The following is a 16,466-nucleotide window of genomic DNA, read 5'->3' on the forward strand; positions in this document are numbered from 1 at the left end:
TACACACAGCGATCCTTTCTGACATTTAATATAATCACCTCACCCCAAGAAGCCGCCTGTCCTTTTGTGGATGATGAGTTAATCAAGTTGATATAAACACACCCCCCACCCCCACCCTCCCCGGCCTGCCCCCGTCTCCCTGTGTGCCAGCCTTTTTCTGATGCCCGCTGATCGCTCGCAGAGAGCGAGGATGCGGCCACTGATCGCTCTGTCAGACGCTGGGATCCAATAGGAAGAGCTTCTCCAAATCACTGGCTTAAAAAATTACTGTCACCAACTCTATTCAGCATGCGACTCTGTCTTGGGGGTGGAGGGGCAGAGAGAAGGAGGGTGCACACACACACACACACACACACACACGCAGATGACAGATGCTCTTAACCAGAGATACCCTATTAATCATTCCTTCCTTACATGCTTTCAGAATGTTCATCAGCCGATTTGAATGCAATTATGCTATCAAATTCCCATTAGCCTTTGGGAGAGGCTGGGGGTTCTGACAGGAATGCAAGGGTGTGGGTGGTGGTGAAGGGAGGGGGGGGGGAGGGGGCTGTTTTGCTGGTCTCACTAGGAGGATGTCTAGCCATCAAGATGGTATATTGAATCTTAAGTCCATTTCCCCCTGGCCTTGGAGAGAAAGAAAATAGTTCATCCAGTTCCGGGCGCTGTGTAGCGTAGCCCATTGCTCTCTATGGCTGTGCGATTACCGGAGTGGAAAGAGCAGCTCCTCTCCCGCAGACGTGTGGCTCGGAGCTGTCTCCTGTCAGCAGACAGATGGAGTTTAGGCACTGCATTAAGAGCCTCCGGAGCGCACGCTCGTACCTGTACACGTCCCATTCCCGGCCCGGGGACGTCTCTGTGGCCGCACGCCCCGTGCGGCGTCCCTGGGGGTACCGCGCGGCAGATCCGCTACAAAGCTTCGCCTCGCCGTCGCCGGACGGCTTCTGAGGGGGTTTGCCGCTATCTGGCGGGTCTGTGTCGGTGAGGCAGTGCGGCGAGGCAGTGCGGCGAGGCAGTGCGGCGAGGCAGTGCGGCGAGGCAGTGCGGCGAGGCAGTGCGGCGAGGCAGTGCGGCGAGGCAGTGCGGTGAGGCAGTGCGGTGAGGCAGTGCGGCGAGGCAGTGCGGTGAGGCAGTGCGGCGAGGCAGTGCGGTGAGGCCACGCTGTTAGCGGATGCTAGCGCTTAGTCACATTTTTTAAAATCAAAAACAAAATATTTTAATGGATGTGTGATTAACAAGGGAATTCTGCTGCCAGTGCTCTGGCAGTCTTCTTATCCATTTCCTTGGCTGGCGTCCGCTTGACAAGCTGCCGGGAACACATTGCTTTGGTGATTTTTATTTCTGTTTTTATTTTTTTTTTGTTATTCAATCGAGCCAGTCAGCTGGAAGGATCTGTGAGCGTCTCCGCGCGCGTTACCGGGGGGACATTAGAGATCTCGTCAAACCGCCTCCGCGGAGACGGCGGACAGGGGACAGACGGCGCTCAGTCTGCGATCGCGTTCGCGCGGTGACCTCAGCCTGACGGCTCTGTCGCGCGTTCCCTCAGAACCGTCAGAACCGCGGGCGGGGGACGTCGTTCCCCGTCTTCAGGTGCGGAAGGATGGGTGTCACGTTCCGGATTCCGGGCCTGGAGTCGTGGCTGTCAGTCAGAAACGCTCGCCAGGCGCCGGGGACATTTCCTCTGTGGGTCTGCGCGTTTGACAGCCACTTCAGGCTCTGCCCGATGTTTACTGGGTAAACCTCTGGATGCTGGATTATAACGACTGCACCTTTTACACGGAAATGTGTTTTGGGTAAATGAGTGAGGGCAGTGTGCTGGATTTTACTATTGTAATACTTTTTCTCTCACCCCCCTCCCTCCTTTCCTCTTCTCTCTCCTGTTCTCTTTTTGACTCCCTCTTTTTCCTCTCTCTCTTTGCTCTCGTTTTGTTTCCTCCCTCCTCTTCTCCGTCCCCCTCTAAGAGGAGGCAGGGGTACGGGGCTTCACTCGGGACCCGTCCCGGCTGCAGGGGGCGATGATTCGCACGGCGCTGAGGAAGAGCACGCAGGGTTTCGGGTTCACCATCATCGGGGGCGACCGGCCCGATGAGTTCCTGCAAGTGAAGAATGTCCTGAGGGACGGCCCAGCTGCACAGGACAACAAGATCGCCTCCGGTGAGTCAGTGAGCTCACACACACACACACACACACACACACACACATATACTCACACACACACACACACACACACACACACACACACACACACACATATACTCACACACACACACACACACACACACACACACACACACACATACTCACACACACACACACACACACACACACACACACACACACACACACACACACACACACACACACACAACTCACACACACACACACACACACACACACACACACACACACACACACACACCACACACACACGCACACACACATATACTACACACACACACACATACTGTGGACGCACACATACACATATACTGCACACACACACACACACATACACACACACACATATACTCACACACAACACACACACACACACACACACACACACACACACACACACACACACACACACATATACTCACACACACACACACACACACACACACACACACACACACACACACACACATATACTCACACACACACACACACTCACCACCACACACACCACACACCCCCACCTCATCTCACACACACCACAACACACACCACACACACCACGACAGCATACACACACACACACACACACACACACAACACGCATACACACACACACACCACCACACACACACACACACACCGCATATCACACACACAACACACACACACACACACACACACATACCCCACACACACACAACACACACACACACACACACACACACACCACACACACACATATACTCACACACACACACACACAACTCACACACACACACACACACACATATACACACACACACACACACACACACACATATACTCACACACACACACACACACACACACACACACACACACACATATACTCACACACACACACAACACACACACACACACACATATACTCACACACACACACACACCCCTCACACACACACAACCCACAACAATACTCACACACACTACACACACACACACACACACCCATTATCAACAACAACACTTAGCTCGTAACTACACAAGAGCACACCTATACTCACGTGCACAACACAACAACACCACTCGTGAAACGAGACTTGTGACCCTTGCAGTTGAACATACTGTGCTGGGTATCATAGAGTTCACCCAACTTCCTGTGGCACAATTGCAGGTATCTGCGTGACGACCTGCCTCTGTACCCCATTCCGTTATTCAACTCCTGAAACAGGAGGTTTCCAGTGCGGTTGGCAGACACCTGGCGCACACGGCTAGCACAGTCGAAGCCGTTTCGGGATTTTAGCGTCGCGCGGCGCTAGCGTGCGGGTAATCGCTCTGGTTACGGCGGAGGTGTGACGACCGATGGCCGATCGGGACCTTTTCTGCGTTCCCCTCAGACCGGCCTTGCGGCCGGGCCGCGGTGGCTTGCCGCGACCGTTTTCCCGCCGTTGACTCTGCGCCAGCGCGCGGTGTACCTGGCGCTCAGCTCTGTGCCGCAGCTCGCCTGAAACACTTTTTTAGCATCGCAAACATCCGTGTGACTGCCAGATAACAGTTTGATTGAAAAGGTGCTGTCGTCCGTCTGCCGCAAGGACTCCAGTCAACAGCACTCGCCAACAATAATAAAGGATTCAATGAATGATAACAGAAGGATTTTTTTTGCCTAGTTCATGAATAGTACATCTGCGCGCATACATTCTATGGGATGTGATGTAGAAACGTGTCCAGGAGGCCAAGGCGTACTGTAACGTGCTGGAGCTGAAGAATGATGGGAATTAATGAGCCAGTGACCCTGTGAGCACGCAGACCAGGGGAAAGGGACTTGCTGAATGGGTTATGATGAGGCGCGTCGCGGGCAAGCATCCATTGACCTGGCACAGCGAGCACATATCTGTCACGCGTCCGCAAGGCAGATAAAACCCACCCTACGCCGAAAGCAACTGGCCTTCTCACTTGAAAATATCGAATATCTCCCGAGCGGTTGTGAACTTTGACATTCCCTTTGAGGCGGTGACGCTGTATTGATCTGACTGTTCGTGCCTAGACAGAGTAACATGACTGCTGGGCTGAATGGGATGTCATTGAGTGACTGATGGCTGGATGGTGCAGGAGGTGATTGATTGGTAATCTTTCCATGCTGTCTGTGCGCTCTTATATATTTCAGGAAACACTTTATCGATAGATGCAAATAATAACGAAGCAAAATGTCACAGATGTGTATTTTGCTATTATGGGCTGCGTGCTGTGTGCATTCGTGCGTGGTGTTGTTACTGCAGTAGTGTACTGATGTTAAATTGTTTCACAATTTGTTCAATACGTTTCTTAATATTGTTATAGTCAATATTGAGAAGTCGCACATGTTATTATAAGACAGAAATCTACTTATGTAATTGTGGATTTTAAAGACTTCTTAAATAATGTGGTGCAGTGTATTTATCAATCTACCCAACCAGACAAAATTTCCAGGCCCCATTACATATGCTTAGTGCAGGCAGTAAGAACATGTAGCATGAAAATAGCAACACCTGGACAACTTATGTTTTCAGCTTAAAAAAAAACCCAGTGATACCAGCAAACAACTGCTTCACATATTTTCACACATATTTTGCAACCTTAAAATAACGTCCCAGCATTCTTTGTGGGCCATTGCTGCACTAGGTCAATCCCACTAACGTGGGTTATGCTTCAGGGGATACTGACCATTACTGTGCTCCATATTCTGAGGGTTACTGACAGTAGCCTGTTTGTCATCAATATAAATGAACATTGACTGTTTTAGCTGTCGATGTGCGCGCTGAATGAGGCGCATAGCTTGTCTGCCGGTCCTCCTACTGACTTGAGGACTATATTACTTACGGGTATTGATTCAGCTCGGGGGTTTCTCAAGGGTGCTGCTTGGTTAGCGTTGCCTTAAATATATTTCCATCCAGGAGCTATATGAAGTAATATGAAGTACAGAAAACGGATCAATGCCTTCTGCTCCGCATTGATCTGACCGAGGAAAACAGTGCTGGACCTGGCCCATGTTATTAGGAAACAGGCAGAGGAAGGAGCTGATGGAGGAGAGGTCAAGAGATCTGTGGTTATGCCGCAGTATCTCAGCCTGCTAGTTATTATGTCTGTTTTCCTGTCTAAAATACATATTCTACAGACATATATACATACGTATGTACAAACGTACGTACAAACATTGACACTTTGTTGTTATTATTATCATTATTATTATTATTATTATTATTATCATTATTATTATTATTATTAGTAGTAGTAGTAGTACGTACGTATGTACAAACATTGACACTTTGTTGCTATTATTATTATTATTTATGTATAAATTTTTTAAAAATACAGTCCATTTATACAGCTGGGTATTCACTAAAGCAAGTCAGGTTAAGCACCTTGCTCAATAGGACAACAGCTGTACCACACATGAGAATCAAACCTGCAACCTATGTATTACAAGCCCATTTCTCTTGTTTTATCACCCAAGTTTCTCCTTGCCTATTCTCCACTCTTCCTATTCCTTCTCCCCCACATTCCTTTTAATGCTTTTTCTCGTCTTCCTCTCTCCCCTCCTCCCCGCTTCCCTCCCTCAGGCGACGTGATCGTGGACATCAACGGGACGTGCGTCCTGGGCAAGACGCACGCCGACGTGGTGCAGATGTTCCAGTCCATCCCGGTGAACCAGTACGTGGACATGGTGCTGTGCCGGGGCTACGCGCTGCCCGAGGACCCCGGCGGCAGCGACGAGGCGGGGGGCGAGGCGGCCACGGCCGTGCCGCTCATCAACGGGCAGCCGGCGAACGGCTCCGCCCCGGAGCTGCACTACGTCACCACCGACGCCGCCGGCCGGCCCGCGGTGGCCGCCCTGCCCAACGGGCGCTTCCCGGAGGGTGCGGACCCCGCCCTGCTGCAGCCCGAGCTGGTGAGCGTGCCCCTGGTGAAGGGGCCCGGCGGATTCGGCTTCGCCATCGCCGACTGCCCCCTGGGCCAGAAGGTGAAGATGATCCTGGACGCGCAGTGGTGCCGGGGCCTGCTGAAGGGCGACGTCATCAAGGAGATCAACCGGCAGAACGTGCAGACGCTCAGCCACGCCCAGGTGGTGGACATCCTCAAGGACCTGCCCGTGGGCAGCGAGGTCAACGTGCTGGTGCTGAGAGGAGGTGAGGGGGCGGGGCGGGGCGCTAGCACGTAGCATTCTCACAGCGTCCTCACAATGTGCTCATAGTGCCCTCTCAGTGCTGTTACAGCACTTTCAGAAGGTTATCACAGTGCTGTCACACTGACCTCACAGTGCTCTTGCAGTGTTATTACAACATTCCTCAGTGTTTGTTTTTGGAGCGAGGGCAGGAAGGGAGGGGGTCGGAGGGAAGCAGGTGCTGCCACGGCGAAGCCTTGCAGCGTATTGTGAGGTGTGGATGCTGATTTCTGAAGGAGGCTCTGACTCCTCCAGCCAGGAGACTAGGCTCAGACAGAGGCCGGTAGACCAGTTGTGCTGGGCAATCTTCTCTAACAGTGAGGTACTTTCAAGATCCGTGCCCTGTAATTTTTTTAGGGGGAATGAGTGTTTCTTCGCTGTAACACTCTCATCAGTCCACTGTGGCTAATTCCATTCGCCGGCACTTCCATGGAACAAATCCAATGCGCACACAGATCTATATTCCTTTACCCGGGCGCTTGCTACGATATCAGGTTTCTCGCTGACATCCACACAGCAGGCGAGACTAATTGACTGACTGGCAGAGATTGCAGCACTACAGCTGCACCATCAGCAAGAAGCAATTAAAAAACACTGGAGGCAATACTCAAGACTCAGGACTCTTTCCACACGGTCTGGGCCACAGCCAGGGGGCCTTCTCCTCACACTCCCTGTGCCTCGGAGGGGAAGGGGCACAGGAACAGGAAACCGCAAGGCCCTTCGTTCACCCCCCACCCCATGGAGGGCACGGGAGCAAAGCAGCTTCCCTCTCTTGTAGCCAGGCTAGGTAACGACGTTAGCGTTTTCCACCTGGCCGCTAAACAGATCATTCTCACATTTGGTGCCGCGCACCATGCTCCACGTTGACAGCGACATTTGTGACATCACCCTCTCCATCCCCACATTTTTCCCATTAAACACGCCGGCCCCCACTCGTTCCCCCTCCCCCACTGCCCACTGCTTCTCCCCTGGGCGGAGAACCCCTCTTTCATTTCCGTTCCATTTGGACGTGTCACATCCTTGGCCTGCCTGTAAAGGCCCAGCGATGCTGTACCGCCAGCTTTGGGCGCCACTTAATCAGGAGGCCCGCCCGGACCCGCCCGGACCCGCCTGGCCCCGCCTGGCCCCGGCGGGGGGGCCCAGAGATCCTCCGGCTCGGATTCCCACGAGCATTAGCTGCGAGAGCCCAGCGTGAGTCTGACACCACAGAGCCCTCTCTGCCACTGCCCCCCCCCTCCCCTCTCCTCCCTCCACCTCCAGCAGCTGCTAAATCACTGGCCCCGGCAGGACATGCCATATCATTTTCATTTACACAAATGCCTTCTGCCTACCGATGGCAGATACAAGGTGTGTGGGGGTGGGGTGGGGGTGATTTTGGTTTTGCAGCAGGCTTGCATGCGGGGGGTGGGGTTGGGGGATGGATGGGGTGGTCCTCTCGAGCCAGGGAGCCTGCGCGCGCAGCGGGGGCGAGGAGCGCGGGAGCTGGGCTCCGTCGGCTGCTTTCTGTGCGGCAGGCGGATTCTGAGCTCTTTCCCCACGTCCCCCGGCGCCCCGTTTATGCATGCAGCCGGGGCGGCGCGCCAGTCACAGATGGACGGCTCCGGGTAAATGAAACGCGCAGGTCTGATACGGCCGCCGCGACACAGATGTGGAGCAGCAATGCGACGCAAGAGCAGCGCTCTGTACTCCATACAGGCACACGCACACGCACACATGCCTGCTCTCTCACATGAACACCCTCACTGTTCTCTGTCTCCCTGACACATTGATGTACTGTGTGTTTTTTTTACATTGGCAGTGTGGGTTATATTGGCTGTGCTCTACCTCTGTCAGTTCCAGTATTTTGTCATTACAGTGCGGTTTCCATATTCCATGCGGGGTGCAGTGCCACCTAGTGGTTGGATTGTGAACACATAGCCCTGTATGAGTATGGAGACTGCAGTGTGTTTGTGGAGAGGGCTAGTACTGTCGAGGATGAGGGGGAAAGGGGTCATTAGCTTAATTTCCCCTCAGCATCACAGCTCCCACCCACCCCCCCCACCCCCCAACTCTGCCCCCTCCACACACTGGCTGCAGCAGGAGAGCACATCTGCATAATGATTAGGAGGGCAGTCTCTGTAACAGGCTTCTAGCAAAGCATTGGTAATCCATCTGTGCCTATTTACCTGTCCTGGGAAATTAAAGCTTTTCTTTTGCTAATTCCTCTATCCCACACTTCTCAAAACCCTTTATTTTAATCATGTTTTTTTCTGTTCCTCTCTCTCTCTCTCTCTCTCTCTTTCTCTCTTTCTGTCTTTCTCTCACTCTCTCTTGCTCTCTCTCCCTTTCTGTCCCACTCTTTCTCTCTCTCTCTCTCTCTCTCTCTGCCTGCAGGTCAGACGTCTCCTGTGAAGTCTCTAAAACCTGTGAGTTAAAATAAATGGTTTTAATTACCCCTCTTCCTGGGCCAGGCCTGGGGATGTTCTTGGGCGCTCTCGGGGAGGGTTTTAATGATAACACAGTGCTGGAAACACCAGGAAACACTGAAATGAGATGGGAGATTAATAATTAAAGACGGGAGATATAACTCCTCTTCGCTTGCAGAAGAGCGGACTCGTTGGTCTGCTACATTATTCAGGCTGCAGACGCAAGGCTCGGCTGTTATTCTTAGAGCAGGGCTGCTAAATGAGCTGGCTGGTTATCGCCGGTAGTGAGACGTAACCTGTTCAGAACACCCACTGCCAGCGTCAGTTAATCCCCCTGCTGGAGGGCGACAGAACGAACATGATTCCCGGCTCTCCCGGGAGCGAGAATGCTCTAAGAACTCAGTGTTTTGGTTTGTTCCGTCTCGTCGAGGATTTGGTGAATTAGGCAGATAAGCCGGCTGATATTGGGTACTCTGGCCGTATGTCCGGCGCTGATGTTCCTGTTTTCGCTGCGCTCTCTCCGCGGTTGTAGCGCGAGGCTCCCCTTTCGCTGAAGCAGGAGGCGGTGGCCCCCGGCGTGGAGCCCCCGACCGCGTCCGAAGTGCCCCCGCAGCCCCTGCAGCCCCTGCCCTTCGCCCCCAGCACCGCGCGCTCCAACTCCCCCAAGCCGGACCCCACCGAGCTCTACATGAAGTCCAAGGCCCTGATGGAGAGCAAGCGTGAGTGTCGAGACGTGCCTCTCCACCTCCCTTCACCCCGGCGGGGGGGTGCGAGTCGCACCAGCAGGGCGGAACCACACACTGTCTCAGATCATAATCACATCATTGGCGGTAGTGTAGTATAATGGGTAAAGAGCTGGTCTTTATGGTCACAGGTTCGATTCCCAGGTAGGACACTGCCGTTGTACCCTTGAGCAAGGTATCCTGCATTGCTTCAGTGTATATCCAGCTGTATAAATGGATGTAATGTGCATGCTATGTAAAAAGTTGTGTAAGTCGCTCTGGATAAGAGCGTCTGCTAAATGCCTGTAATGTTACGTATTGGTTAACCTGCTGCTTGACAATCCACACTCCCTGATTCAATATGCGATACTGAGAACCTAGATCTCCTGTTGTTAAAAGTAGTGAGTAATCCCATATCCCATTCATGGACTTCCTCTCCCATGGGTGTCTCTTTGTAATTCTGTGCCTTAGGGCTCGATCTCTATGAACTGACAGGCTCAGCGTGTAAATCAGTCTTTATTTAATGTATCGCTCTTAACAATACAAATGTAGCTTTGTGCAATGGAATGACAGTTTGGCTGGTTAAGGATGGTAAACATTTAGGAAGTTAAAAGGTGTGCTGTCTCTGCCATGGGAGCCACAGCAGCGCGATTCAGAAGGTAAATAGTGTAGTAGCGCAGTGCAAACAGAGCGAGCTCAAAGAAAAGGGGTAGCCAACAAAGGCGTTTTTGTGTCGGCTGGGTGCCTGGCCAGCACTAAGCTGGGCTTTAGGGCTGAGTAGAGGTGGGGCTGAGTAGAGTTTCACGGGCATCCTGGTAAATCATTCCAGTTTTGGGCCATGTGGTAAACGTCTCCTTCAGCGCCACCTTGGCGCCAGTTCTGCGTACTATGGAAACCAGTTCTCAGGTGCTGCCATGTAAGTGAAGTTCGCTCCTCAGTCAAACCGACAAAATGCCAACTAGCTACTCCTTCCCTCTCCTCGTCCCACTCCAACCAACTTTCCTGCTCTTCCTCTTCCTGTTCACATCACAGCACCCAACACCAAGGATCTGGACGTCTTCATCAAAAGGAACCAAGAGTCCGGGTTTGGGTTCCGTGTGCTGGGAGGGGAAGGCCCAGATCAGCCAGTAAGTACCACCCAGACCCGTGCTACCTCTCACATGCACAGCTCCTGACCTTGAGTGGACCAACAAGCAGTGCAGATGGGCTGTATGGCCTGTTCTCCTCATTACTCATTCTTACGCTCTTACCTTGTGCGGTAGCGCCACTGTTGCCCAGCACCACTGCTTTCTCACGTTAAGAGCACTCGGTTTGCGTACGTCGTCTGCCAGCGCGTTCTGATGGAGCGGGCCCTCGTGCCCGGGTAGCTGTTCTGACGGGGCGGTGCCCTCTCCCGCAGGTGTACATTGGCGCCATCGTGCCCCTGGGCGCCGCGGAGAAGGACGGGCGCCTGCGGGCCGGGGACGAGCTCATGTGCATCGACGCCGTGCCGGTCAAGGGCAAGTCCCACAAGCAGGTGCTGGAGCTGATGACCAACGCCGCCCGCAACGGTCAGGTCATGCTGACCGTGCGACGGAAGGTGGTCTACACAGGTGAGTGGCGGTTCGGCGGTTTGAGCCGTCTGGGCACCACACTAGGGGGCATCAGGGACTTTACAGATCACATCATGGTGCCATTAACAATGTACTGTAATAACTTCAGATGTTTCAACGGGTAAAGTCTACTCTTTAGATTTTTAAGTTGCTGTGCGTAAGAGCGCTAGTTAAGTAAATGTAACGTAATGTAATATTATTATGGGCTCATAATGGTTGGTGGTTGGTTAAAATTGCTGAGAAAACTGGGACAGTGATTGTTTAAACATTGAAGGATTTTTTGATGTTGGTTCTTTGTCCGATTCACTAAGGCGCTTGGCACCCATTGGTCCATCTGTGCAGAAAGCAGAGAGCTTATGGGAAGCTTTTATTGGATAATTTGAGCCAAAACAGCCAATTTGGCCAAAAAAATAACAGATAATAGAATATGCAGCATTTTATTTATGGGATGGGATGCCGATCGTGATTTGTCATTGTGTCGCGCTCTCTTGCTCTTTCTTTCACTCTCTCCCTTGCTTTTTTCCATACGCATACATTATCTCTCTCTATCTCTCCCTCTCTCTCTCTCTCTCACTCCCCCTCTCTCTCTCTCTCTCTCTCAGAGGGGGGTGCAGAAGAGGATGGGCCGCAGCTCCAGGCCCCCCCCGCCGTGGTGAACGGCTCTCCCAAACTGCCCCGTGTGGAGGACCCCGTACCCGCCGAGCAGGAGTCCTACGACGTCACGCTGCAGCGCAAGGAGAACGAAGGCTTCGGCTTCGTCATCCTCACCTCCAAGAACAAGCCTCCACCTGGAGGTAAAACTGCTGCTCCCCCTGCAGGATGTACACGAAAGGAAGTTTTCCCCAGAGTGGCTCTCCTACAGTAATAACACCCTAGTGCGTGTGACATCACAGTGCTTGATCACTCGTAGCTTAGGCTGCAGTAAAAGGTTTCCATATTGGCACATCTGCTAGAACAGTATTTTATAAGCCTGGCTCTGATTGGCTACATCCTTTAACCGCCTGGATGCGCCAGGTTTTGAGTCTCGCCCACCTGTTATTTTAGTGCTAGCTCGTGCGGCGGCAGAATTAGCATCTCTGCCTGGAAAGGGCCCTTTGCGGGTCACGCCGCCCAATCGCTTTGCATCGGCCTCCACGCAGACAGCTGGGGAAACGGCAGCAGCCGCTCACAGCACAGAAACGCACGCCGGGCTCTGCGATACGTGCCCAGAAACTCAATTCACCCACCCCGTCCCTTCCACCCCCTCCCCTCCATATCACCAACACCATCTCTGCTGAGACCAGAGAGTTCAGCGTCCATTTTTCCTGAATCCACAAATGAGCCGCTGCAGCCTGTGCTGTGGAGAGCAGGCTGTCAGAAGCTGCAAATGAGGTGGCAGAGAGGAACGGGGATTACACAGTAAACGCACAGATTGAGCTGCAGCCCAGACAGGTCTGTGCCTCACTATTAAAAATGCAGCAAAGGCCCCATGTCATTTTACATTAGGGCCTTCATGCTGAAGTGCCACTACACCGAGCTCAGGTTTTGACACTGGCCACCGCAGCTAGAACAAGCCTTTTAACGTGTTCTACATGTGCATGATCTCTGCTCCTCTCTGTCTCTCCCTCTCACTCTCCCTCTCTCCCCCCCTCCCGACACGCAGTGATACCTCATAAGATCGGACGCATCATCGAAGGAAGCCCCACCGACCGCTGCGGCCGGCTCAAGGTGGGCGACCGCATTTCGGCGGTCAACGGTCAGTCCATTGTGGAGCTGGCGCACAACGACATCGTGCAGCTGATCAAGGACGCGGGGAACGCCGTGACCCTCACCGTGGTGCCGGAGGACGGTAAGAGCCTCCGGGAACCCGCTCTGACTGTGATGTGTCTCTTTCTGTGAATACAACGTCTTTTTCTCTTCCCGGCAAGGATTTGTGAAAATAGAGCTATTTGCTTTGAAATTCGAGTACAGAATATGAAAGAGTGTGTGTGCTCTCCATACCTACACATGAGATAGCTCTCGTGTTCTTGTGGATCTGTGTGTCCATGGGCGTGCTCGTGCGCATTTGAGTAGCGATCGTTACATGAATATTGGAGTTGTGATGTTTACATGCATATCTAAGTAGTGATTATTATATGAATATTTGAGTTGCGATGTTTACATGTGCATTTGAATAGGGTGTTCATATGCGTACTTGAGTAGTGAAGTTTATCTGTGTATTTGAGTTTACATACGTGTGTATGTGTCTGACTGCGACTGACCGCCCCCCCCCCTCCCCCTCTTCTCTCAGATCACAGCGGGCCTCCGTCTGGAACCAGCTCCGCCAAGCAGAGCCCCGCGACGCAGCACCGAGCCGTGGGCCAGCAACCGGCCAACCGCGAAGACCGGTACGCCACCGTACGCCGCGGTCCCCTCCCGGCCACAGCACGACAAAGCTGAGCCTGAAAAACACCTGACCATAGACCCCGCCCACACACCCTGCTCTGTCCCCGCTAGTCAGGCGTGACAGAAACAGGTCCTCAAAAGTGTAGGGAACTCTGTACCGGGAAGGGTGGGGAGCGTAACCAATCCCAAGCCGGGGGCCTGGTTGGAGCGAGTCGAGCGCTACCGCGGCGGTTCTGCCCTCCCGGGCCGCCTGGTTGGCGGGAAACCGCGTGATTGGGGGGGGGGGGGGGAGAGATCAGCAGGTCTCGCTCCGTCTTTGATCTTCCTCTTTAAATGAGATTACCTGTGTCAGCTGCTTAATCCATTACTGCTGGAACGGCTCCCTACAACATTATCCGCGCTAATTGCTCGGAGCTAGCTGGAGGAATTAGCTGCTTCAGTATTTTCGCCTCTTTTTAAGAAGTCCAAATGTTTATCTTCTTTTTCTTAACTCAATACCCGAATGCACGGCTCAGGTCATCCGTCTCTTCAGTAAGGCGAAGAGACCGCTTGCTCAGTGAAGAATTCAAAGCCCTTTCATGGTTTGGGTGAGCCGTGCTGAGAAAGGGCTCCTTCTTTTGAAACATTATTGCAGCTAAAGCTCCATAAAGGCAACTCAATGAGCCCCGCGAAGCACCCAGCTCTTCTGCTGCGGGCTTCTCGCGGGAATTATGCGAGAATTATGGCGCCTGTCCTTGATGATGCACTGAACCGCAGACACACTGTGATGTGCGCCATTCTTTTCAGAAAGGAGAATGGTCTGGCAGTGCTCTGGCCTGGCGTTGTAATACATGTGTGTGTGTGTGTGTGTGTGTGTGTTGTTTTAGTCCCAGCCAGGATGCAGATGACAAGGAGGGGGTCCCCTGGGCGGAACACAAGAGCCTTCCACAGAGCGAGCCTGGAACTCTGAGCACCACGGGCCCCAAACAGGTGAGACCGTAGCACCTGTGCGCCTGTGTACTGTGGAGGGTCATTACACTGGGGAGACGGGGGAGATCACAGTGCATGCTATGGAGTCTATGCAAGGGGAGTGTGTTTGCGTGTGTCTGTATGCGCGTGCATCTGCGAGTGTGTGTGTGTGTTCATGTGTGTGTGTGTGCGTCTGTGTGTTTGGGTCTGTGTCCGTTTGCGTGCGCATGCGTGTGTGTCAACGTGCGACAGGGAATGTGCGCACACTTGCATGTGTGCATACATGCATGTGAGTGAGTGTGCATGAATGCGTGTGTGCTCTGTACATATGTAAGCCATGTGTGACTCTGCAGGGCTGCTTCCACGTGGAGCTGGAGCGGGGGCAGCGGGGCTTTGGCTTCAGCCTGCGGGGGGGCAAGGAGTACAACATGGGCCTGTTCATCCTGCGACTGGCCGAGGATGGCCCCGCCCTCAAGGACGGGAGGGTACACGTAAGTCTGGAACCAACACCCCGACTGGCGCGTCTGCACAATCAGGGCTCCAGCCCCACGGGAGGAGACTGTAGTACAGTGTGTTCCTCGGGAATAACCCTGAACAGTCAGGCTACAAATGAAAAGCAAACACGTTGTTTACACACGGATTATGAGTCACGCTAAGGACAAGGCTGCTCATTGTAGAAACACTCTGTAATGCACTCCGGTACCCTGAGGGACACCAGCAGTGAGCTGGTAAGATGTCTGGGTTCTGCTGGCCTGGCTCTGGCATTATGTGTGTGTGTGTTTGTTTGCAGGTTGGGGACCAGATAGTGGAGATCAATGGGGAGCCCACCCAGGGCATCACCCACACTCGGGCCATCGAGCTCATCCAAGCCGGGGGTAACAAAGTCCTGCTGCTGCTGAGACCTGGCCTGGGCCTGGTTCCTGACCACAGTGAGTACTTGAGTACTCTTACTCATTCATTATTTTGTGTGCCTAATGCATGTTTTACAGCAGCAGACCCGCTTAAAGGTGTCACAGAGCTGTTTCTCCAAGGGGGGGGGGGGGGGGCATAGGCTACACATAGGCTATGCGTGCTTTCAGCTGTTATTATGCCAATTCATTTTGAATGATGTAAAAACAAAATGCATTAAAAATTCTGACTCTCCAATGACATTTTTTTCTGAACATTTAAGAACATGATGGCAAGTACTTGTTTACTGGAGTAATCAGTCCCACTCCTAGTTTAAACCCTACATTCACACAGATTCAGTGCTCATTGTTCAAACACTGCATGGAACACAGACACGCGCACACACACACACACATACACACACGCACACACCAGGCCTGGGTCATGTATGTACTTTAAATACTTTTGATGCTGGTAAAATTTGAAAACACTCCTACAGACCCCTGAGAATCTTTAAAAAAAAACAGTTATTAACCAAAACATACCTGCAGTACTGGTGTAAACAGATGTTTCTTTTTAAATGGTAAATGATCTGCATGAATTGTACTGGGGACTAAAGGGTTAAAATATTTCAAATTGTTATTTGGCTCAGGTTTGAAACAAACACGAACACGTGCATCTTCATAATTAACTTCCAGTGTGTTATGTTGCGATAATTCTCCACAGAGCGTGGTCCTGTTTCAGCGTGAGGACAGGTGTCTTGCTCGCTTGCAGCTCACTCTTGCTTTGCCTTGGCATCTCTCTCTCTGTCTGTCTGTCTGTCCTCTTCCTCCAGGTCTGAACTCTTCCACCCTGTGCTTCTACATGAAAGCCGAGCATCACTAAAGGCCTCACTGCTTTTCTCGGTCTGTCCCTAAACACCTTGGTAAATCTCTTCTTCCTCTTCCTGCTCCTGCTCCACCGGCTCCTCACCTCCTCTCTCTCCCTCTCCGCCATTTTCAGAATCCCCCCCGCCCACTTCCCCTGCACCCGCTCCCTACCAGCCCAAAGAGCACAGCATGCACATACACAAACATGCATACACACACGCACGCTACACTCACACATACATATATATACACACACAAGCACACAGACACACACAAGCACGGACACACACAAACAAACACACACATGCAGACACACACACATA

General features: G+C 52.5%; 1 protein-coding gene across 3 annotated transcripts in view; it reads left to right on the forward strand.

The window, feature by feature from the left end:
- Positions 1–16,466, forward strand: part of magi3a (membrane associated guanylate kinase, WW and PDZ domain containing 3a) — a 121,807-nt gene that overhangs the window by 100,585 nt on the left and 4,756 nt on the right. For all 3 annotated transcript variants that reach the window (XM_064298815.1, XM_064298816.1, XM_064298817.1), the window contains exons 9-20: positions 1,963–2,154; positions 5,754–6,320; positions 8,729–8,760; positions 9,293–9,479; positions 10,515–10,609; positions 10,882–11,074; positions 11,677–11,868; positions 12,717–12,902; positions 13,344–13,440; positions 14,305–14,407; positions 14,740–14,877; positions 15,177–15,315. In XM_064298815.1, coding sequence (XP_064154885.1) covers positions 1,963–2,154; positions 5,754–6,320; positions 8,729–8,760; positions 9,293–9,479; positions 10,515–10,609; positions 10,882–11,074; positions 11,677–11,868; positions 12,717–12,902; positions 13,344–13,440; positions 14,305–14,407; positions 14,740–14,877; positions 15,177–15,315 — 2,121 coding nt within the window. The remainder of the gene's footprint in view (positions 1–1,962; positions 2,155–5,753; positions 6,321–8,728; positions 8,761–9,292; positions 9,480–10,514; positions 10,610–10,881; positions 11,075–11,676; positions 11,869–12,716; positions 12,903–13,343; positions 13,441–14,304; positions 14,408–14,739; positions 14,878–15,176; positions 15,316–16,466) is intronic.

This window comes from Anguilla rostrata, chromosome 11 (genome assembly GCF_018555375.3).
Source record: "Anguilla rostrata isolate EN2019 chromosome 11, ASM1855537v3, whole genome shotgun sequence".
Classification (NCBI taxonomy): Eukaryota; Metazoa; Chordata; class Actinopteri; order Anguilliformes; family Anguillidae; genus Anguilla; species Anguilla rostrata.